At 47.6% G+C, this 24687-nt stretch overlaps 1 protein-coding gene across 1 annotated transcript; it reads right to left on the reverse strand.

Annotated features, from left to right (window-relative positions):
- Window positions 1-16531: 16531 nt before the first annotated feature.
- Window positions 16532-24094, reverse strand: ATP5F1B (ATP synthase F1 subunit beta). The gene is made up of 10 exons (XM_083490147.1): window positions 23813-24094; window positions 22024-22206; window positions 21209-21383; window positions 20366-20487; window positions 19897-20081; window positions 19358-19516; window positions 18568-18690; window positions 18039-18251; window positions 17645-17846; window positions 16532-16767 (listed from the first exon to the last, which is right to left on the reverse strand). The coding sequence occupies exons 1-10, from the start codon at window positions 23946-23948 to the stop codon at window positions 16670-16672; spliced, it is 1596 nt and encodes a 531-aa protein (XP_083346273.1). The 5' UTR covers window positions 23949-24094; the 3' UTR covers window positions 16532-16669.
- Window positions 24095-24687: the final 593 nt, after the last annotated feature.

A 24687-nucleotide genomic window follows, 5' to 3' on the forward strand; every position in this document is an offset into this window, starting at 1 on the left:
AAAGAGAGAGAGTGAGTGGTGGAGATTCATGGTCGATAAGGTGGCACTAAAGGTTGTGCCTGGGATGCGGGTGGCGCTGTGGGTTAAACCACAAAGCCTAGGGCTTGCCGATCAGAAGGTCGACGGTTCGAATCCCTACGATGGGGTGAGATCCCGTTGTTCGGTCCTTGCTCCTGCCAACCTAGCAGTTCGAAAGCACGTCAAAGTGCAAGAAGATAAATAGGTACTGCTCCGGTGGGAAGGTAAACGGCGTTTCCGTGTGCTGCTCTGGTTCGCCAGAAGTGGCTTAGTCATGCTGGCCACATGACCCGGAAGCTGTACGCCGGCTCCCTCGGCCAATAAAGCGAGATGAGCACCGCAACCCCAGAGTTGGCCACGACTGGACCTAATGGTCAGGGGTCCCTTTACCTAAGGTTGTGCCTAACTCCCAGTGTCAGAGGTGATATGCCTTTCAATACCAGTTAGGAACATAGGAAGCTGCTGTCAGATAATTGGCTCATCTGAGTATAATAATAACAATAACAATTTATTATTTATACCCCACCCATCTAGCTGGGTTTCCCCCAGTCGCTCTGGGCGGCTCCCAACAGAATGTTAATAATAATAAAGTGACAAAACATCAAACATTAAAAACAGGGCCAGCATGGTGTAGTGGCTCAGAGTGATAGACTTGTAATCTGGTGAACTGGGTTCGCGTCTCTGCTCCTCCACATGCAGCTGCTGGGTGACCTTGGGCCAGTCACACTTCTTTGAAGTCTCTCAGCCCCACTCACCTCACAGAGTGTTTGTTGTGGGGGAGGAAGGGAAAGGAGAATGTTAGCCGCTTTGAGACTCCTTAGAGTAGTGATAAAGCGGGATATAAAATCCAAACTCTTCTTCTTCTTCACTGACTGGCCGGGTTTCAGGCAGGAGTCTCTCCCAGTTCTGGTTCTGAACGTCTTCTTTCCAAGCAAGATGCACTACCAATGAGCTACAGCCTTCCCCCAGTTGCTGCAGAGCACAAACAGAGAGGGTGCCATTGTATTCAGGTCCTGATGGTGAGCTTCTTGTAGGCATCTGTTTGGCCGCTGGTGAAACAGGATACAGACCTAGATGATGAGCTTTTGGCCTGATCCGTGCAGGACTCTTCTCACGTCCTTCGGGGAGGGATCTGTTATTTTTGCAGTTTGGCAGACCCTATGCAGCTTCCCCTGAGTATACGACATACCGTATTTTTCGCTCTATAAGACGCACCAGACCACAAGACGCACCTAGTTTTTGGAGGAGGAAAACAAGAAAAAAAATATTCTGAATCTCAGAAGCCAGAACAGCAAGAGGGATCGCTGCGCAGTGAAAGCAGCAATCCCTCTTGCTGTTCTGGCTTCTGGGATAGCTGCGCAGCCTGCATTCGCTCCATGAGACGCACATACTTTTTAGGAAGGAAAAAGTGAGTCTTATAGAGCAAAAAATACAGTAATTGCCGTGGATTGCCAAATGGCTTTGCAAGCTAGCACACCCAAGAGCCTGGAGTTTAGAGCCTGCCCTATAGAAATCTGCCTGGCATTTTAACAATTGCCCCTGCTGTCCTCTTTTGCTTCCTCTGGGACTCGCCATTCCTGCTGAAAAACCGGCAGTTTCAATCATTCTTAGCATATGATTTTACATGCTCACCAAGCGACTAATTGTCCTGCCCTGGAGAGCCGTATATCACCCCAGGAGCAGGCGTGTGGCACAGTGTCTGGATTCCCTTGGAAATAGGAGGGAAATGTAGGGAATGGGATGTTTTAAACCCCCAAGCACTTTAGACAGCCTGGCTTAGACTTCATGTCAACCTAACTCTAGTCCCACAATTGTTTGCTGTGCCAGAGCTGAGCACCAGAATTTATGAAATAATAATTCAGGGAAATGGTTCAGGTGTCACCGAACCTTTTCTTTCATAATGAGCCTTCGGAGCCGGTCTCCACACAGCAGGAACTGGGACGCGGGGCTTGATAGTACAGGCTTGAGGTTCAGCACCTCTCTTTAACGGGATTAAATCACTGGCCTGAACTGACTCGGCCTTTATAAGGAAGACAGACACTGTTGCTAACAGCAGTTGTCCAGCGTAAAATGCAGCCTCCTTTCCAGTGAGACGCAGGAGATGAAAGCGCACTATTAAGCACCGAAATTCAATTGCTTTGGATTTCGGTATAATTCAAAAGGAAAACACGAGCTTCAAGTTTGTTTGAATCCATTTATTTAGAGAGTTATCCAAATTCTGCCTTTCAGCTGAAGCTGTGACATAAGCTTCAGCAGAGAATTAATAAGCATAACTTCAGCCACTTCTTGCTCATCGGCATCTGACCCATTCTACAGCATAGCTGTCAAGTGTCCCTTATTCGAAGGGATAGTCCCTTATTCCAGCGCCATGTCCCGCTGCTGTCCCTTATTGATGGAAGTCCCTTAAATGTCCCTTAAATGATGTCCCTTAAATTTCAAAGGAAGCAGCTCCTCTCCCTCCCTCCCTGCCGGCCAGGGAGGAGGGAGGCTCCAACTGTGTTGCTTGGCTGTGTTGCTCACCCAATAAGAAGTCTAAGAACGACTGGGGGGTGGAGCTTGCATGCCCTGTGTGTGGCTAGTTAATGCAAGCTGAGGGGTTTTTTGAATGCTGGACGCCACTTTGTTGCACGTGCTGCTGCAAACTTTTCAGTGCAAAGCCTGGCCGGGGAGTCATCTTAAGTTGAGGCTGCATAGGCCTTGTGGTGCATGTGATTCAGATTCTATTCAGTTGAACCTCTGGTTACAAAGTTGGTTGGACAGTGTTCTCGAAGCTACCAGCATGAGTTTGACCAGACTGCAGGAGGACAGGAAGACTGGAGTGCCTGGAACAGGTGAGGCTGCAGGTCCCTTATTTTGGCTGCTGGTCCCTTATTTTCAAGGCTGCTGGTCCCTTATTTTCAAATCTGTAAGTTGACAGCTATGTTCTACAGATGTGGAGTGCTGAGGCTGAGAGAAAGTGACTCTCTCTCTCTCTCTCTCTCTCTCTCTCTCTCTCTCTCTCTCTCTTCTCCAGCCTGATACCCACCACATGTTTCGGACTATGCCCTCCACAAGCCCCAGCCAGCATGGTTGGGATGCGAGTTGTAGTTCACAACAGCTGGAGGGCACAAAATTACAGAAGGCTGCTTTAGTTTCTCCCCTGCATTCAAATGGTAGGAGGGGACGGTGAGTGGCGGACCTCAGAGTCTCAAATTTCAGCAGCGCCCCGTGCGATGCCAAAAGTTGGTGCGCACACACACACACACACACACACCAGCTCTCTCACTCCATTCTAAGTAATAGTTGTGGTATCACCTGCAGCACCCTTAAGGCTCTGTGCCCAGTGCAACCGAACTGGCCACGCGCCCCTAAATCTGCCTCTAGAACTGTAAACACCAAGCCCATAATCCAGTGCTGAGTTCCGTCATGGTGTGCCAAATCCGTTGATTTAAATTCACTTAAATGCGAAAATGTAAAAATATTAGTTTTCTGGCATGTACCCAATTCATTTTGAATCGGTTTCATGTACATTACTTAGCAATATGATTGCCACTAAGGATCATAGAGTTGGAAGGGACCCTGAGGATCATCTAGTCGGACTCCCTGCAAGGCAGGAATATGCAGCTTGTCCCATCTTGGGGATCGAACCTGCAACCTTGGTGTCACCACGCTGCAACCAACTGAGCTATCCAGTGCTCTTTAGAGCCCCTCTAAGCTGCATATCTCCTCCCTCAAAGAGAGTGCAACCCCTGTCTAGAGACAGTGCAAATACCCTTGTTCTCAAACCTGGGATCCACTTACCCACAGAGTCTCTGCAGGATTCAGCTTCAAGTCTATTGACCAGGCACTGGTTTGACTCATTCACAGCCTCTCCTACTAAGCTGCAAGGAAAGCCGCCCACTGATGGATATCAACTCTGCATAAGTTATGCTTTCGTTATAAGTAGTGAGGCAGTATCAAAGAGCGGAGGTCTCCAACCAGGGTTTTCTTACATAAAGTTTTGCAACTCTCTAATTCCGTAATTCCGAATTAGAGATCTCAGTTTATACCACACAGTCAGAAACTGTTTTAACTGCTATAACAAGGGTGTCCCTGGATCTTAAATCGAGGCTCATACAACCAAAAATAATATTTAGAATATACGGGACCCTATTACGTTTGTTTAAAAAAGGTGTATTTAACTTTAACTATGGTATTTAACTGTTGGAGATGAAATAGGGACAATGCTTCTCTAAAACATATGTTTCTTCATTGTCCTATATTGAGAATTTTTTTTTTAAACAATCAACAGAACCAGGGCCATCTTAAGCATATCTTCTGGTGCCGTGGTGCAAAGATCCCTCCAGCGCCATCCCCCTTTCCCAGAGTTGTCGACCTTTTTTTAGGGATGGAGGAAGCGGGCAGCGGCTGGAGGGCAACTTCTCCGTCAAGGAAGAGTGAGCGGGCCTGCGCTGAGCAAGCAAGGGCATGTACGCCGCTCCTGCTGAGCATCGGCTCAGTTTTTTCCCTTTTAGCCTTCTGACGCCCCACAGAATTCGGCCTCTGCAGGCTAAAAGGGAAAAAACCAAGCCAACACTCGGCAGGAGCGGCGCACTCGGTGCGCTCGTTCGGTGTTCCCTGGACTCTCACCTGGCACCCTCCAGAACTTGGCGCCCTGGCACCCCGCACCACTAGCCTCTATGGGTAAGACGGGCCTGGACAGAACTGTACGGAACAGCCTTACAGTTACAGAGCAAAATATCCTCTTGAATTATATACCCAGCACATGGAACCTTACGAAAGGACAATATAAATGGACTCTCCATTTATATCTACCTCAGCAAAAAGACTGATACTGATGAACTGGAAAAATAAAAACGCGGTTCCTTTCTATGATTGGATTGAAGATTTATATAAACTCACAACGTATGAACAACTTGCATATAAACGCAGACTTGCCATGGACAAATTCAATGATATTTGGAATCCATTCTTGCAAATACTGTAATAGGTTAAGATCTGGTGAAGTACAATAACAACCTTGTGAAATAAGCAGTTTTGGGGTTTCTTCGCCTCCCCCCTTTATTTTCCCTTCTACACAGGTTCTCTTTCTCTTTCTCTCTTTTATTTACGTCTCACCATGTTTAGTGCACATATAATTATGTACTTTTTGAACTTTAATTAAGATGGCTTTAAAAAAAAGAGAAAAAGATTTGCAATGCAAACTATGGATGATCAGGACCGCCTATCATTCTGCGAGCAGCACACCTACCAACATCCTCTGACATGATTGGCCTACAGTATAACAATCCCAACCAGGACTGGCAGCTCAGGGCATAAAATGCCATTGACCTGGAATGGCTGTTCGACAGGATTCTAAACCAGTTTGGATCGTCAACTGGCAGGAGCCCTATTTAATGTTTAATGGGTCGCTGCCAGGGAAGCGACTCCCTTAGGACAAGCAGGGGCCCTGCACCACCAGCCTCTGCCCTCAAGCCAGTCTGCACCTGCCTGCCTTTTTCCTTGTAACCAATCACGGGGTGGTGTAACTCTGCCTGCCATTGGCTCTGGCTAAAACACCTGTGCGTCTGCCTGCCTCCTGCTCTACCAGTCTTGATGGGCACCAACCAGTGCCAGATTTACATATAAGCTATGAGCTAAACAAGCTATAGCTTAGGGCCCCACTCGCTTGGGGGCCCCCCAAAAAATTAAAGGGAAGAAAAACAACTGGATGCACATTTTCAAAACACTGTATGTACAATCTCTCTCTCTCTCTCTCTCTCTCTCTCTCTCTCTCTCTCTCTCTCTCTCCCCCCCCCCCTTCAAGTAGCATTTTTTCAAATCAGTTTCATTTGTTGAGACACTGGGAAGAAAAGTGGCGAAAGAGGTGGAGGGGGGAAAGGTGAGTGGGATTGGGGTCGGGTGGCGATGTTTAGATTTGGGTTAAAGAGTAGGAGGTAGGTTGTAGAGAGTTTCCTATATGTAGTCATATAGGTGTTTGTTTGGGGTATTTTGGGCCATCTGGCATTTAGCCGGTTGGTCCTAGGTCTCAGCTGGCGTGAAGGGCCATGTTCAGGAACATGTCGTTTGCGATAGGGGGTGGTCAGTGAGACTGTGTAATGCATCTTTGTGACACCAATGTGGGGTATAGGGTTCATAAGCAATGTTGCCAATGTTATTAGCAACATCGTTGGTGTGTTGGGGTGGGGATGTGGGTGTTGGTACAATCTGGTGCCACCATCGTGCTGGTTGGGTGTCGGATTTTCTTGATCTCTGAACGCATAACCCAGAAGTTTTCAACCTTATGGGGTCCACGGCTCCCTTGACCAACTACATTCTTTCTGCGGCACCCCTGTGGGGCTCAGTAGCTCAGTTATGTCACCCCTTGCCTGCAGAGCCGGCAGCCCCTCACCCCTTTTTCAAACACCCTCCCTTGTGGAGTGTTCCTTCAGCCTCCTCTATTCTCCCCTCTCCTTGGGACTCCTCTGGGTAGCTGCAGCTGCCGCCCCTGGTCTCTGAGCTGCCCCCCCCAAAGAGATGCCTCCTCCCACTGCCCCACAGGGGCCTAGGAAGCACCCCCTGGCCAGCCCCAGAGGCACCATTCGACTGGGAAGATTGTAGCCAGGGCTGCCGCAACACACAGGTGTGCAAGAGGCAGAGATGTGAGAGGGCATCAGAGGAGGGAGGGAAGGAAAGAGGGACAGAGGCCAGTGTTGCCCGCAGCATCCCTGACCATCATTCAAGGTGCCCCAGGGTGCCATGGCACACTGGTTGAAAACCACTGGCATAACCCATCCAGGTTATAGTCCGATTGCAAACCAAACTGGCTTCCGCTGCTTAATTTTCCAATAGTGCTGAAGTCTGCCTCTTCTCCTTCTGCCCTAACCTGATCACCAAACAACAATCACAAAGAAGAAGAGTTTGGATTTGATATCCCGCTTTATCACTCCCCTTCAGGAGTCTCAAAGCGGCTCACATTCTCCTTTCCCTTCCTCCCCCACAACAAACACTCTGTGAGGTGAGTGGGGCTGAGAGACTTCAAAGAAGTGTGACTAGCCCAAGGTCACCCAGCAGCTGCATGTGGAGGAGCGGGGAAGCGAACCCAGTTCACCAGATTACGAGTCTACCGCTCTTAACCACAACACCACACTGGCTCTCCTCGGTTACACTTCTGAAAGTGTGCTTTGTGAAATGTTTTCTTTGGGGGGAAGGAGTGTCTTTCTAGTATGGGGAAGATGGCAAAGACATTGAACTGGGTGGGGTGGGGGTAGGGAAAAGACATGAAAAGATGGTCAAGCAAGGGTTAACAATCCATTTATTTATTTTAATTCTTGAGCAGATATAAGACTGCAAATCAGCGGTGCCTTATTTTCAGAGGGCTTGTTGTGGAAGAGTACAGTATGTTCGGATACCTTTGGACTTTGTGTTGGATCATGAGATCCTGGTAGTTACGCAATGCATTTTCCTTTGTTATATTAATTAGTCTCACCTTTTATTCTTCCAGAGACCCACCCACTTTTATATCTTTCCCCCAGAGGCATACCTAGGGTTCCTTGTGCAAGGAGCTGCATCGGCGCCCGCTCCCCTCCAGACAAAAAGCACTTTACTGCACACTTTTGGGAGGTTGAGTGAGGAGGACAGGAAGCTTCTCCTGAGTTTGATCTTGCTGCAACAGTGGCTTCCGTGCAGTCATACACTCCATAGTCTGACAGGTGATTTTTGCACCAGCACCTTAGGCCTGCGCCCGGGGGAGGGGCTGGTTTCACCAACTTCTGGGTTTTGTTGTTGTTGTTCAGTCGTTTAGTCATGTCCGACTCTTTGTGACCCCATGGACCAGAGCACACCAGGCACTCCTGTCTTCCACTGCCTCCACACTGTCCAACCATCTTGTCCTCTGTCGTCCCCTTCTCCTTGTGCCCTCCATCTTTCCCAACATCAGGGGCTTTTCCAGGGAGTCTTCTCTTCTCATGAGGTGGCCAAAGTATTGGAGCCTCAGCTTCAGGATCTGTCCTTCCAGTGAGCACTCAGGGCTGATTTCCTTCAGAATGGAGAGGTTTGATCTTCTTGCAGTCCATGGGACTCTCAAGAGTCTCCTCCAGCACCAGAATTCAAAAGCATCAATTCTTCGGTGATCAGCCTTCTTTATGATCCAGCTCTCACTTCCATACATCACTACTGGGAAAACCATGGCTTTAACTATACGGGCCTTTGTTGGCAAGGTGTTGTCTCTGCTTTTTAAGATGCTGTCTAGGTTTGTCATTGCTTTTTCCCCAAGAAGCAGGCGTCTTTTACATTTCGTGACTGCTGTCACCATCTGCAGTGATCATGGAGCCCAAGAAAGTAAAATCTCTCACTACCGCCATTTCTTCTTCTTCTATTTGCCAGGAGGTGATGGGACCAGTGGCCATTATCTTGGTTTTTTTGATGTTGAGCTTCAAACCATATTTTGCGCTCTCCTCTTTCACTCTCACTAAAAGGTTCTTTAATTCCTCACTTTCTGCCATCAAGGTTGTGTCATCTGCATGGGAACACCTCCGCTTTTCCCTCTCTCCATCCATCTGCCTCCCCCCACATTTTCCTCTCTTCCAGCTGCTGTAGATTTGGCTGTGGCCTTGAGTACTGGCCTTCTTCACAAAAGACTTTGGGAGTTAAAAGGAAAACAGGAAAGAACTGTGTGCATCTGTGAGTACCTCTGCCGCTGTTACACTGTCCTTTTGCATTGTTTTGACGGGGACTGGATCCCACACTTAGCATGGGGAGATTACTGCACAAGCAACCCAAAAGCAACCAGCAGGAAGCCAGCCATCCCAGGTCCTAGAATCAAAACCAGTCTTCAGATTTTGAAGCTGCAATTTATGTATGTATGTATGTATGTATGTATGTATTATTATTATTATTATTATTATTATTATTATTATTATTATTACAGTGGTACCTCGGGTTACATATGCTTCAGGTTACATACGCTTCAGGTTACAGACTCCGCTAACCCATAAATAGTACCTCGGGTTAAGAACTTTGCTTCAAGATGAGAACAGAAATCGTGCTCCGGCGGCGCGGCAGCAGCAGGAGGCCCCGTTAGCTAAACTGGTGCTTCGGGTTAAGAACAGTTTCAGGTTAAGAGCGGACCTCCGGAACAAATTAAGTACTTAATCCTAGGTACCAGTCTATTATTATAATAATAATTATTATTATATGCAAAACTCTGGCCAGTTCGCAACTGATGAAAGCTGGCCATCTTTGGGGTGAAAGGAATTAGGGCTTTCCCCTCTTAAACTAAGGTGGCAAAAGCTTTTGCTTGCAGTAGCAGCATGCCATGGCCTCTGGCTTAATCAGGAAACTCCCCAAAAGGAACATAGGAAGAGGCCTTATATAAAGTCGGACCGCCAAACTCGGAATTGTCAACACTAACTTGCAGCAGAGGCACCTGCATTACGCTGAGTTAGACCAATGTCCCATTCAGTTCTGTATTGTCCACAACTACCAAGGGCATCAGGCAGGGGTCTATAACCTCACCAGACCCTGAGTTCATCTTCTGAGGCCCTTCTTTGTGTGCCTCCTCCTTGAGAGGGCTGGAGGGGGGCAACACGAGAACAGGGCCTTCTCTGCAGTGGCTCCCCATCTTGGAATGCTCTCCCCAGGGAAGTTTGCCTGGTGCCTTCATTATACACCTTTAGGCACCAAGCAAAATTGTTCCTTTTTAACCAGGCCTTTGGCTGACCCGATTGACATCCTATACCCTTTTAAAATGTGGCACTTTTTTGGGGGGGGGTGTTATTGGGTTATTGTTCTTACTTTGATTTTATATATTGTGATCTTTTCTGTAAACCGCCCTGAGACCTCCAGGTATAGTTGAAGTCAGGGGTCAGCAAACGTTTTCAGACAGTGAAGGGCCAGGGTATACTTTGGGAAAAAAGTATGAATTCCTATGCCTCACAAATAACCCAGAGATGCATTTTAAATAAAAGCACACATTCTACTCATGTAAAAACACACTGATTCCCGGACTGTCTGCAGGCCGGATTTAGAAGGCGATTGGGACGGATCTGGCCCCCGGGTCTTAGTTTGCCTACCCATGGTTAAAGTCATCCGTATTGGTGGCCAAATTCTGTCATTTAACTATGTGCTTGGTTTGTGAAGAAACACCTCCTTTTGCCTGTTCTGAATCTCCCAACATTCACCTTCAGAACATGTCCCCGAGCCCTAGAACGATGAGAAAGTAAAGTTTGTCTGTATCCACTGCTCTGTACACCCAGCGCATAGTCTTAGACCAGCCTTTCTCAACCTTGGGTTCCTAGATTGTTGCTGGACTACAACTCCCATCATCCATAGGCGGCAGGGGCAACAGTTGTGGATGATGGGATTGGTAGTCCAGCAATATCTGGGACCCCAAGGTTGAGAAAGGCTGTCTTAGACACTTCTCTCATATTCCCTTTCCATGCACAACTAAAAAGCCCCCAACGGGAAAGAGTAAAGACCCTGCTGAACAAATGTCCCCTGTTCTCCCCACAAGGGTGTGCACTGTGCATATACCGTATTTTTCGCTCTATAAGACGCACCAGACCACAAGACGCACCTAGTTTTTGGAGGAGGAAAACAAGAAAAAAAATATTCTGAATCTCAGAAGCCAGAACAGCAAGAGGGATCGCTGCGCAGTGAAAGCAGCAATCCCTCTTGCTGTTCTGGCTTCTGGGATAGCTGCGCAGCCTGCATTCGCTCCATAAGATGCACACACATTTCCCTTTCCTTTTATGAGGGAAAAAGTGAGTCTTATAGAGCAAAAAATACGGGTGTCAATGGGTGGGGGGAAAAGACGACATCTCTTTTCACCTAGCGCAAACAATTAAGTAGCTTGTGCCAGCCCCAGCAGCCAGAAACATGTTGCTCGCAGCCAAATGCAATTTTCCATGCCATCTCCTGCATGACAAGAAAGGGAGTAATTAGCAGAGGACAGCTTTCTGTTCCACCTCCCCCCCTCTAGATGAGGACTTCGGAAGCCGGCGCTCAAAAGGAAAAGCCCAGACGTTGCTTTTCCTCTTTTCTGTTCAGCTGCACTGGAGACAGAGCACTCTGACCTCTTCCCATTGATCGGCCTCACACAGGCCTCATCATCTGGCTAATTAAAGGGGAGTGGAGGCAGGATAGCACCACGTGGCAAGGCTCTCCTGCAGTAATAGACCAGGCATTTCCCAGTGACAAAGCAGGCAGGGCTGGAGGTTGATTTTCTTTTTTTTTGCTGCCTGCCCTGGTGGTTAGCAGCTTCCCAAGCGAGCGGCTTCCCACGCAGGAAGAGGTCGTTTTTTCTTTTTTAAGATCTGCGCAAAGCTTCCAATCCTTTTAGCAGGGAGAAAAAAAAAAGACCTCTCTTTGAACCAATGCAAGCTTCTGCATCTCTGTGACTGGCTCTTGGGCGGCAGGGGGGGCATATAGACCAATGACGCCAGAGGCAAAGAACAGCAGCAGCAGGGCGTTTGGCTGCATGAAGGTTCTATGTAGGGAGAAGGAAAAAGCGAATTCAACATTCTGCACCAACGAGAACCAAATCTGCATCAACTAGACAATAGTGGCAGTGGTTCCGGGGGGAGCAACTAAAGGACGAGGCAGCTGGAACTGCTACTGGCATGAGCCATGACTTTAGGAACTTGTGCCTGAGCTTACCTTTCCCTCCCTCCTATTCCCCTTTTCCTCCTGCGTCATGGCTTTTTAGGTTATAAAGCCTGAGGACAGGGTCGGTCTCAGCACTGATTTTCGTGAGCTTTTTTGGCTAAAGGGTGGTGTCAGTCCTGTAAATAACATGCTAGAAAGTCTGATTGCATGCGTAGGAAGCTGCCTCCTGCCATGGCATACTACAGTGGTACCTCGGGTTAATTACCGTATTTTTCGCTCCATAAGGCGTACCTACTTTTTTTTGGGGGGGGGGAATTAAAGAAAAAAAAATGCGGCTCTTGGGGGCTTTTGCGGGAGGTGGGGGAAGTGAGAGAGCCTTGCTCTGTCCCTTCCCCCACCTCCCGCAAAAGCCAGGGATAGCCGCGCGAAGCCTCCCCAGGGCAGCAGGATGAAGGCTTCCTGCTGGCCTGCGGAGGCTTCCCGGGCTACCCCAGAGCTGCTTCACCCAAAGAGCCTTTCTGCTGCTCCCCGACCTGCTCTTTGGGGAAAGCCACTGCCAGCCCCAAAGAGCAGGTCGGGGAGCAGCTGCTCCCAGAGCTTATCAGGGCTAGCGGGGGAAGCCAGGGGGAAGCATTCGCTCCATAAGATGCACAGACATTTCCCCTTAGATTTTAAGAGGGGAAAAGTGTGTCTTATGGAGCGAAAAATACGGTACTTAATTCGTTCCGGAGGTCCGTTCTTAACCTGAAACTGTTCTTAACCTGAAGCACCACTTTAGCTAATGGGGCCCCCTACTGTCGCTGCGCCACCGGAGCACGATTTCTGTTCTCATCCTGAAGCAAAGCTCCTGCACTTTGGTCAAACTCATGCTGGTAGCTTCGAGAACACTGTCCAGCCATCTCGTCCTCTGATGTCCCCTTCTCCTTGTGCCCTCCATCTTTCCCAACATCAGGGTCTTTTCCAGGGAGTCTTCTCTTCTCATGAGGTGGCCAAAGTATTGGAACCTCAGCTTCAGAGTCTGTCCTTCCAGTGAGCACTCAGGGCCGATTTCTTTCAGAATGGATAGGTTTGATCTTCTTGCAGTCCATGGGACTCTCAAGAGTCTCCTCCAGCACCATAATTCAAAAGCATCAATTCTTCCGCGATCAGCCTTCTTTATGGTCCAGCTCTCACTTTCATACTGGAACCAAATCCTGGGAACAATCTGATGGGAGAGGACTGTTGCCCCCAACCCTGGTCTTCTGCTTTCCAGAGGCATCTTGTCTGATCCAGGAAGTAAATCCTTAAGTTCTGCACAAGCCTATTATTACAGGGGGTGTTTGTTTGTGCTTCCTTCCTTTAGAAAAGCTTTTAGTGTTTGACTGGGTAGTTGCAATATTCCCTTTGCATATTCCTTGTTAGTAGCGTTGAATTTTAGAGGAAACACGAGATACAGATGTTTTAAATCAGGCTTCCCCAACGTGGTGCTTTCCATCTGTTTTAAACCATTACTCCTGTCTGCCTCAGCCAGTGCTGTGCAGCTTGGAAAGTTTAGATATACAGAAACGAAACATCTGGAGGACACCACACTGGGGAAGGCTGCTTTAAATGAACAAAACCACTTTGCATAAATGGTCCCAACGTGCTTACATTAGCTAGTTTTGCTTAATGTATTCTGCTTCTACTGCTCATGGGGAGGAACAAAGAGGAAAAGCATAGCCCCGAAAGCACAGAGTACTGGAAATACTCTTAAACCTCTCCTTTGAGATTTCCACAAATATTAGCCACATGGGTTCAGGTCTGTCTTTTCAGGCTTAAGGGCTTTAGAGTCGCCGTGTAAAATATACTTAGAAGGCAGCTCCAATCCTACGCATATTTACTTTGAAGCAAGAGTACTTTTGTTTCAGTACTGATGCTTTAAAGCAGACTGTAAATTGCAAATGAGAAGACCTGCCCAGGGGTGTTCATAATTCCGTCTAGAAATAGCCCCGATAGAATCCAGCTATGCATGCCCCTATGCTGGCCTAAGCAAAGACCCAGTTATTGCAGTGATGTCTCATTGCAGCCACAAGGGGGCACTCTGAAACAGGCCCATTGCAAATGTACCGTAGGCCCTACCTGCTCAGGAGCAAGTTAAAGGGTAAAGGGACCCCTGACCATTAGGTCCAGTCGTGGCCGACTCTGGGGTTGCGGGGCTCATCTTGCTTTATTGGCTGAAGGAGCCAGCGTACAGCTTCCGGGTCATGTGGCCAGCATGACTAAGCCGCTTCTGGCGAACCAGAGCAGCGCACGGAAATGCCATTTACCTACCCGCCAGAGTGGTACCTATTTATCTACTTGCACTATGATGTGCTTTTGAACTGCTAGGTTGGCAGCAGCAGGGACCGAGCTCACCCCGTCGCAGGGATTCGAACCGCTGACCTTCTGATCGGCAAGTACTAGGCTCTGTGGTTTAACCCACAGCGCCACCCACGTCCCATGAGCAGGTTATGATAAAGATAACCTCAACCACACAAGCAATGGTTTTTTGTTTTTAAAATGGTGACCAGAGGCAATCAGCAACCTGCGCTCTCACTCCTGCCAGCAGATTGAAATGGAGCAGTAAGATGGTGAAATTGCCAATAGAGCGATTACATATCCCAAGGGCTTCATCTGAATTAATAACACATTACTTACACACCACAGCAATCATGACTTCTATTCTTTCCAGTGCAACCAAGCTTATTAATACATTTCAGCAACTTTACAGTGAGCTCCTGGTAACAGCTGTACTACCAAGATGTAGGGTTACCAGCCTTCAAGACAAGTTGAATACCATTCACTTTTGTAATTGGCATCTGTCTTGTCTCAGTAGACAATAGAGTGCACCTTTGGGTGTGAAGCCAAGCTGCAGGAAGACTGCAGCGCCTGCTGTAACTGTAGGGGCTGATACAGAGAGACATGTTTTGTTGCAGTTGGGGCAAGATGAAGGCATCAACAAGAGGTTAAAAAGCTGCTTTGAAACAAGCACTAACCCCAGTTAGATCCTTTAGAATAAAAAATAAATAAATATCTTCTCTTTAGCCTCCTTCCTTCCTCTTTTAAAAAGCTGTATAAACCTCTTACTGGCTGGATCATTGGTGTAACTTAACTTGAGTGTTTTAGGTTTTTATTAAAAGAGGCAGCCAGGGAAAAGGGTGGAGCAAGGGCTGGAAGATATATATGGAGATTGCCAGGCAATGTGGTTCTTCATTCTTGCTACTGAAGTGTTGCAAGAACCTTTTGATGCTTGAACACTTGATTTTTCTGGAACACAGTGAGTACTAGCTGCTCTGCAAAATACAGCTCCTTTCCGATACGGTATCATTAGCTGTGGTTTAAGAATGAAAAATATTATAGTGGGGAGGAGGGCAAGACCAGATGGAAAAGTCTCAGTGCACATATACTACTGTAGCATAGAAACTGCAGGAAGCTTATGTACAGGGCTGTAGTGCACCATGTTTTTTAGAGGAACAGCCTTCCATTAACATTAAGGATATCATGAGATCCTACTAAAATTATGTCCAACTTACTCTGTCTTAAGAATGTAGGCGGCTTGTTTCCTTCAGTTACCACTGATCTTAGGTCTGAAAGAAGTGTCTCAAAACCACCATGTGTCCTACAAGTTTGTAACTTGCAAGGGACGTTAAAAAAGGTAAAGGGGACCCAAGTCGTGGCTGACTCTGGGGTTGTGGCGCTCATCTCACTTTATTGACCGAGGGAGCCGGCGTACAGCTTCTGGGTCATGTGGCCAGCATGACTAAGCCGCTTCTGGCGAACCAGAGCAGCGCACGGAAACGCCGTTTACCTTCCCGCCGGAGCGGTACCTATTTATCTACTTGCACTTTGACGTGCTTTTGAACTGCTAGGTTGGCAGGGGCAGGGACCGAGCAACGGGAGCTCACCCCGTCGTGGGGATTCGAACCGCTGACCTTCTAGGCTCTGCGGTTTAACCCACAGCGCCACCCTTAGGGAGCACTTAAACGCACACCCAACCTACTCTCAGCCCGTTGAGATTTCTTATATATACTTGCTGGACTTGATGCTGCTTGCAACAGGCAAAATATGCTAGCTCTTCTATTTGTAGTGAGGCCAGTACTGTAATTCTTTTTTGACCAACTAGGCTTACTACCTATCTAATCAAGTTTGTGAGGTGTTACACTTTCTCTTTCACCTGGCCAGATCATCTACCACCTACTAGATGTCAAGGCAAGCAGAAGCCTACTAAGGATACAGTGGTGCCCCGCAAGACGAATGCCTCGCAAGACGGAAAACTTGCTAGACGAAAGTTTTCCGTTTTGGAGGTGCTTCGCAAAACGAATTTCCTATGGGCTTGCTTCGCAAGACGACAATGCCTTGCGAGTTCCTGCGGGTTTTCCCCCCCTTTCCCATCCCTTTTTCTAAGCCGCTTATCAGCTGATCCGATCAGCAGATAAGCCGCTAAAAGCAGCTAAAAGCCCTAATAGCGCTAAGCCGCTTATCAGTTGATCCGATCAGCAGATAAGCCTCTAAACGCCTCTAATAGCGCTAATCCGCTAATCCTTCAATGGGCTTGCTTCGCAAGACGAAAAGAATCACAGAACAGATTCTTTTTGTCTTGCGAGGCACCACTGTATCTGGATTTTTCTGCTGCTACTGATCCCAAGGTAAGTGCACATCCAATAAAAGTTGTACCACTCAGGATAAATGGGATAGAAATATCCATCATGTTTATCTGGTAATAAAGACATTCAAAAAACAGCTGAGATTGAAGAGGCATTTTAGGCCTAGTCTCCAGGGAATTTGAGCTTGCAGATGAGTAACTGGCTGCATGCCAGCACATTAATCTTAGGAATGAGCAGGTCTACTGCTGGGGAAATGACAAGCAGCAGTTAAGGGGCAGAGAGAGTCAGCAAGCTACAGCAGAAGTGCTATTACCTCCCACGTCACCACTTGCAACATGACATGCCACTTCTACGATCTCACCAGAAGTTTTATTGAAAACTTTAAATACTTTGCAGACATGTTACACGACTTCCCAGTTGGGAACCTGGACAATATGAACCAATGGAGAGTTTGATGCAGAACAATTTCCCCCTCAGCCACAGACTCATTGGTGCTCTTCAGCCAGCTTCTCAGCCTTTGCCACAGCTTCCTCAATAGGCCCCACCAAGTAGAAAGCCTGCTCAGGGAGGTGGTCATACTCTCCTGCAAAGGAAAAGATATGCAGCAAGTCAGACAACAAACTGTTCAGGAAAAGCAGCAGATTGGCAAACTTGTTTAAAGTGCTGACATGCAAATCTGCCCAGTTCCCTTTTTGGGGTTTCCTTCCATGCTACGGAGGATAGAAGTGGTAAATCAGTATGAACTGCCCGGAGCCACCTGCAAGTCCATTGTAGAGGGCCATTTATGATTACCCCAATTACCATAAATTGGGTGCGAGTGCAAACTGCTGACATTATATAGCTGCAGGTGTGGAATGCTCTCCCCAGGGATTATACCTTCATTATATACCCTTAAAAGGTAAAGGAACCCCTGACCATTAGGTCCAGTTGTGGACGACTCTGGGGTTGCGACGCTCATCTTGCTTTATTGGCTGAGGGAGCCGGCATACAGCTTCCGGGTCATGTGGCCAGCATGACTAAGCCGCTTCTGGCGAACCAGAGCAGCGCACGGAAACACTGTTTACCTTCCCACCGGAGCGGTACCTATTTATCTTCTTGCACTTTGATGTGCTTTTGAACTGCTAGGTTGGTAGGAGCAGGGGCTGAGCAACGGGAGCTCACCCTGTCACGGGGATTCAAACCGCCGACCTTCTGATCGGCAAGTCCCAGGCTCCGTGGTTTAACCCACAGCGCCACCTGTGTCCCACTATACACCCTTAGGAACCAGGTAAAAATGTTCCTCTTCAACCAGGCTGATTGATCTCCTATACCCTTTTAATAGTGTTTGTGGGAAAGGGAAGGGTTGCTTTGTTCTTGCTTTTATTATGTACTTTTGTGTTTATTCTGTGAACTGCCCCGAGATCTTCAGACGAAGAGCGGCATACAAATTTAATAAAAAAAATACCAGGATAACTTCTTACCTGCCAGGATTGCTTGGAAGCCCTTGATGGTTTCCTTTAGGGGTACCAGCTTGCCTGCATGGCCAGTGAAAACTTCCGCAACCTGGAAGGGCTGGGACAGAAACCTCTGAATTTTACGGGCACGAGCCACGGTAAGCTTATCCTCTTCAGACAACTCATCCATACCCAAAATAGCAATGATGTCCTGGAGGGACTTGTAGTCCTAGAAAGAACACAGGCATGTGACCAAAAGCAGCAAAGGCACCCTGAAGGAGAACAGACCATGCACACCAAATCTACATTCTGCCTTTTGAACAGCCAGTGGTACTACCAGTTTATTGGCACAAACTTCTGCAGAGATTATTTTTTGCACATGAGATATTAAGTAATTGTGTGCCTAATCCATCCTCCTCACCTGCAAAATCTTTTGCACCCCACGGGCCACATCATAATGCTCCTGCCCCACAATATTGGGATCCATGATACGAGAGGTGGAATCGAGAGGGTCCACAGCTGGGTAAATGCCCAATTCAGCAATGGCGCGAGACAACACAGTGGTGGCGTCCAAGTGGGCAAATGTAGTCGCAGGGGCTGGATCAGTTAAGTCGTCAGCTGGTACGTAAATAGCCTGTGAAGAGAAAAGACTTACTATAGTGCCATATTGCATATGCAAACACTGCTCTGCCTCCTTTCTTTTAGCAAATGTTTTGTGCCACTGGGGAAGCGGTAATTCTGTATTGATCTGTTTTGGATGTTGTATGTGATACCAATAAAAGGTTTGATGATGATGACTTTAAATGTTAACCATCTGAAGGAAGAAAAACAGCTGTGCTGGATCAAGAGGGAGAGCAATTGGATGAAGTTTGTTATTAAACAAAGCACACAGTGAACTTCGTGGGCAGTTCTGCCATCCTTAGAGAGGGACTTGTTTTAACAGTTGTTACCTGCACAGATGTGATAGATCCCTTGCGAGTTGTTGTGATTCTCTCTTGCATGGTACCCATATCAGTTGCTAGAGTAGGCTGGTACCCCACAGCTGAGGGAATTCTGCCCAGCAAGGCAGACACCTGGAAGAGAAGAAATGTGCAGTAATTGAACAGCAGTGTGGCTGACAAATATAAGATCTTCTAGGTAAAGGTAAAGGGACCTCTGACCATTAGGTCCAGCTGTGACCGACTCTGGGGTTGCGGTGCTCATCTCGCTTTATTGGCCGAGGGAGCCGGCGTACAGCTTCTGGGTCATGTGGCCAGCGTGACTAAGCCGCTTCTGGCGAACCAGAGCAGCGCACGGAAACACCGTTTACCTTCCCGCTGGAGCAGTACCTATTTATCTACTTGCACTTTGAGGTGCTTTTGAACTGCTAGGTTGGCAGGAGCAGGGACAGAGCAACAGGAGCTCACCCCGTCGCGGGGATTCGAACTGCTGACCTTCTGATCGGCAAGTCCTAGGCTCTGTGGACTATTTACACACCTGATAGTTACACACGACTGGCAAGAGCTGTAATTAGTTTTTCAAGCAGGCAGGAAACTAGTATGGCAAAAAACAGAGGTCCTAACAGGAAGAAGGCACCGAGAACTAGAAATTTCTGCCTTCAAGGGATAGGGGATCCTAAATACACCTGGAGGCATCCAACACTCAGGACAGGAACTCACATTTTTTAAAGACTGAGGCCTTCTCACTAGCAAGCTTAATTGAAGCTTCTGATGGAGGGTGACCTAGGACATCCAGCCTTACCTCAGATCCAGCTTGTGTGAAACGGAAAATGTTGTCAATGAAGAGCAGTACATCTTGACCTTCCTGGTCCCTGAAATATTCAGCCACGGTCAATCCAGTTAGAGCAACCCTGGCACGAGCACCAGGTGGCTCATTCATCTGTCCGTAAACAAGTGCGACCTGAAGGATAAGAGGAAATTCATTATGGGCTAGAAAATCTCTATGCCCCTCATCAGCCCCTCCCAGGTCACACCAAGGTAGCTTCAAATGACATATAAAAGTATTTCCTCCAAAGGCAGGCTCTTGCTACTACAAATGTTAACAAGAAAGCCTCTTCAGCCTGTGTACTTCAGTAATTCTGTTAGCTTCCTATGAGCAGTTGGTGCAAAGTCCAGACTAGATATTCAGAATTCTATAGGCTAGTCCCAAACACAGCAACCAATTTCTGGTGAAAGCTACAAAATTCCCTTTTGAGATGGCAGATAAAAGTCAACCAATACTGAATTCTTGGGGCCTAGATTGGTCCCTTCCCACCTGCGTAGCCTGAATAGCTTGCTCACCTTGGATGTGGTATCCTTCAAGTTGATGACTCCAGATTCAATCATTTCATGGTACAAGTCATTTCCTTCACGAGTTCTTTCCCCAACACCAGCAAACACTGAGTAGCCACCATGGGCCTTGGCAACATTGTTGATAAGCTCCATGATCAGTACTGTCTTTCCTACACCAGCACCACCGAACAGCCCTGGGAAAGAAAGCCAGTTTAGTATTCAGCCTTTGATTATGCACCCTCTATCATTTCCCTCCTTTTCCTTCTCAGAAATAAGAGTGGCTTCAGCAATCTCAGAAGAACGAAAGTCATAAATTTACTCATCAGTGAAGGAAACAAAGCTGTTGTCAGGATTTTAGGTTCTCACTGCCTAATGAAAGAGGAACACAAATTGTTGGGGCAGGAAACTTGGGCATTCAAGGCACTGACCACCCTACCCCAGATAGAACCTATCCCACATGGGTCCTCTGGTAACTTACCAATTTTACCACCTTTGGCATATGGCGCAAGGAGATCTACAACTTTAATGCCAGTCACAAGGATTTCTTGCTCAACACTCATCTCAACAAACTCTGGTGCTTCAGCATGAATAGCAGCAAGTCTGCGAAAGGAAGGAAGGAAGAAAAAAGAGTTGGCCACACATTATGAAAAATTGTGCTCTTAGGTATTCACAAAGTGTTCACCAATAATGCTTATACCCAGGCTCCAGTTTGGTATTTACACACTGTGCCTGCTTTAGGCCAAGAAGTCTGCAACACCATAGTTTCATTTGTGTTTTAATCATAGAAAAACTGTCTAGTTTTAGTTCAGTAAGAGTTGGAGCAGAAAAAGCAGGATTTGAAATCTATACACAAGGTTGCATATGAAAAATGCAATATCTAAAATATGTATTTTGAACAAAACCTTTTTTATTTTAGATTATATTTTCATTTTCTAGCATGGGGTGCTAAAACTAATGTTCAGCAATAGTGATATGTTATACAGGAACTGCTCCACAGCTGGAATGCTGCTATTAATTTGGTTTATAATTTAGCACTGCATTGCTTAGGCTAGCTCTTAATGGCCAGAAAATGCTTGTCCAGAACTTCTAAGAACAGCGAGATTAAAGAATGATCATGAAATAAATAACTGCTGGCATAGCTTCTGCCTTAAAATTCTCCAGACCCTCATAAACTGTAGGGGTGCTCTGCTATTTAAGCTCAACAACAGTTGAACATGAAGACAGCAAGAGTTCTATAAAACTGAAAATACGCTAATTAACATGCTTTTGCTACCAGCCTATGAATGGTTGCCTATCATTTAACCCTCAGATTCACACTTACTGTTTGGTTGTTATTGGGCCTCTTTCATCAATTGGCTCTCCAATCACATTCATGATTCTGCCAAGGGTCTCAGGTCCTACAGGAATTCTGATGGGTGCACCAGAGTCCAAAACCTTTTGGCCTCTCACCAAGCCTTCAGTACCATCCATAGCAATGGTACGAACCGTATTCTCACCTACAATGGAGAACAAACTTTGTAAGTTGCATTTCTCACTAAACCCCATGAGTTCAATATTTAGACGGGGAAAATACTCCATGTTAATCCCCTGTGGTAAATTGCTAAAGGAAGCTTTACTTCTGTTTGAGAATGTCATAAACATTGGGCATGGAAACCATGTACTTTCCATTTAACATACACAGAGAATAGAGCTAAAATTCAGTACATCGTGTTAACAGATTTATGACTGAAAAAGCACTTCAGTAAAGATTTATTTCAAGATTAAAACATTAAGCTCATTACAATCAGATACCAAGGTCAAGAAGGAAAGGCAAGGGATCTGTGTTTGAGAATATCAAATAGGTAATCTGCTCCTTATTGTGTTGGGCCATAAAATGCCAGTGCCCTCAAAAACTCCTACATTCTCCTGGGTTGGAGACTGATAAGTAAAATTGGGCCACAACACTAACCAATACCACCAGTCAACACGGCCCTGTGTCCAGTTACCTTCTGGTTAACAGTGGATTTAAAATTCCTTCTCAGATCATAAATATGGCTTCAGCAAGCTCAGAAGAACGAAAGTCATTTTACTGATCATCAAGGAAGGAAGAGTTAAAACATGACGAGAGAAAAGCCAAGGAATACAAATGGTGCTTACCTAAGTGCTGTGCTACCTCCAGCACCAGCCGTGTATCTCTGCCTTGCACCTCAAGTGCATTGAGGATCGGTGGCAGGTCATCATCAAACTGGACATCCACCACAGCACCAATGACTGCCACAATGCGCCCAGTGGCCACTCCACCTTTAGCTGCAGGAGCCGCCTGTGCAGCATAGTTCCGGCCTAGAGGACAACCATGGCAGACATGACGATTAAGCAGTTATCACAGAGTATTTCCCCACCCCCAAGGCTACAAAGGAAGCAAATGTGACAGGAGTTAGCTCAAGACTCCCACCCTTTTGGCCTGGAGAACCCTCTGAATCAAGGAGAACTTCAGGCTGTGACCTTGTAACCCTCATTCCCAAATCCTTGAGGTTACCAGTGTGAGACTAAGTCGAGAACAAGCTGCTCCCAAGCACAAAACATGGATCCCTTTATACACCTATAAGCCAGTTTCCAGCTACAGAGATCCTCCACTCCAGCAATATATGCCTTTTCTACTTGTCTCCCTGTACACTGCAGACACTCTGCAAGGAATCTCTCTATGCTGGCTTAGTTGAGTCCAGCACTGGCAACCCAGACCCACCTCCCTCACTACTCCAGGAGCAACCCCCCACCCCCACTTTCTGGCATAACCTTCCCTTAAAGCAGCGGTTCTCAACCTGTGGGTCCCCAGATGTTGTTGGACTACAACTCCCATCATCCCTGAGCTCTGGCCTTGCTAGCTAGGGGTGATGGGAGTTGTAGTTCAACATCCTCTGGTGACCCACAGGTTGAGAAAGGCTGTCTTAAAGGCCAGGCCCCTTAATACTGGCCACCTTGTCGAAGGTGAAAACAGAGGCACTAGTCTCGCATGCTTTGGAAACGCTTGCACACCAATGACCAGCCCTTTACCACCGCCACCCCGACACACTGCCAAAGCCTTTTCCCATCGCCATCTTCTTCGTCGGCTCCCCTGCAACAACCTCCGCAGTTAAAACAGGCCACCTTCGCTTCCCAGTTCCAAAAAACCCCGATCCTTGCCAGGGGCCACGCGTCGCGTGAAAGGGCAGCTTTGCGCTCTCACGTCCACGGGGCTTTCGCGTGCACACTTCCCCAACCGAAGCGCTAGGATTCCTACGTTAGAAATGCCTCCGAACGACGGTTGCTGGGAGGGGGCCCCGTGTCCTGCATTGGGGGGGGGGCACAGATGCGTGTCGTCCCTCCCAAACCCGTAATAGAGAAGTATAACATTTAAGGTAGCAGGTAAAAAGGATTTGAACAGAAACACCGTGGATGTTAAGACCGGGAAGTCAAAATGCTGCGGGAATATTGCAAATTGAATTTGTTAAATTGTATGAAAATCAATTAAAATTTACGTCAAAAAAGGAACGCGACCGTGGGCTAAGTGGGGCTCATCCAGAGGGGCCTCTTAGGTTTCCCCTCCCTAATAGTAATAGTAATAATAATAATAATAATAATAATAATTTTATATTTAGACCCCGACCATCTAGCTGGGTTTCCCCAGCCACTTTGGATGGCTTACAGCGCGCATATATATTATAGATAGATAGATAGATAGATAGATAGATAGAAAAGAACATAATAAAAAGCCTGACTGCAGAGATTTGACTTAAGCCAGCAGAAAAGGCCCTGCAGCCTGAAAGGCAGCTCCTCCCGCCGCAGAGGAGCAGATTTGCTGGGTGCGAGCCCCGCAGGCCCACGCCGTCCTCGCAGCGCTTCACACCCGCCACTAGGCCCCAAGGTGACCCCGCCCTCGGGCGCCTTCCCTCGCCCTCCGCTCACTCACGGGCCTCGGTGGCAGCTGAGGCGACCCCGCCGCGGAGCTTCAGGAGGTCCTGGAGCGGGCTCGGCGCGCTCCGCACGCCCCGCCGCAGCAGGGAGGCGGCCGAAGAGGCGCAGCAGCGACCCGCAAAGCCCAACATGGCGGCCACCGGCTGACTGAAAGAGCAACCGCCGCCGACAGCCTCAGTCAGCTCCGGCTGAAGGGTGGGATGGCGCCGTCCGAGTCGGCTATTGGCCGGGGAGTGTTCGGCTCCCTGAAGCTTATTGGGTCAGCTGCCTTGTCACTCACCCGCTGGAGCAATCGCTGGGCGGGAAGGGCTAAGCGAGAGGGGAGGTGCCATGGGGGATGTGCCCAGTTAGTAAGTAGCCTATTGGGCCAGGGATCTGCTCTTTATCACTATAGCTCTCCGCTACAGGCTAGAGCCGACGCCTTTCAAGGAAACCCGGCTTGATCATTGTTCGGAACTGTGGAAGTTCCCGCCCTTACGGATATGATTGATTAGTCAAAGTAAGGGAAGGCGGGTTTAACTTTTAAGCGTATACCAGAGAGACTGGATTGAGCACGTGTCCCAGATTTGCCCTTGCTTTAAACTGGAAGTTTTCAACATTTTGTTAGGTCGAAGGGCCACCAGTAAAAGTGAACCAGTAATTTCAGATTCCAATTAAGTTTGATATAAATGCTCGTGTATCTGCAAGAAAGGCTGTGATCCTATTTGAACACACTGATTTGTATGCATGTAAGGGGCGCGGGTGGCGCTGTGGTCTAAACCACAGAGCCTAGGGCTTGCCAATCGGGAAGGTCGGCGGTTCAAATTCCCACAATGGGGTGAGCTCCCGTTGTTCGGTCCCAGCTCCTGCCCACCTAACAGTTCGAAAGCA

Source organism: Podarcis liolepis, assembly GCF_965112155.1.
Source record: "Podarcis liolepis genome assembly, chromosome: 2".
In the NCBI taxonomy this organism is placed as follows: domain Eukaryota; kingdom Metazoa; phylum Chordata; class Lepidosauria; order Squamata; family Lacertidae; genus Podarcis; species Podarcis liolepis.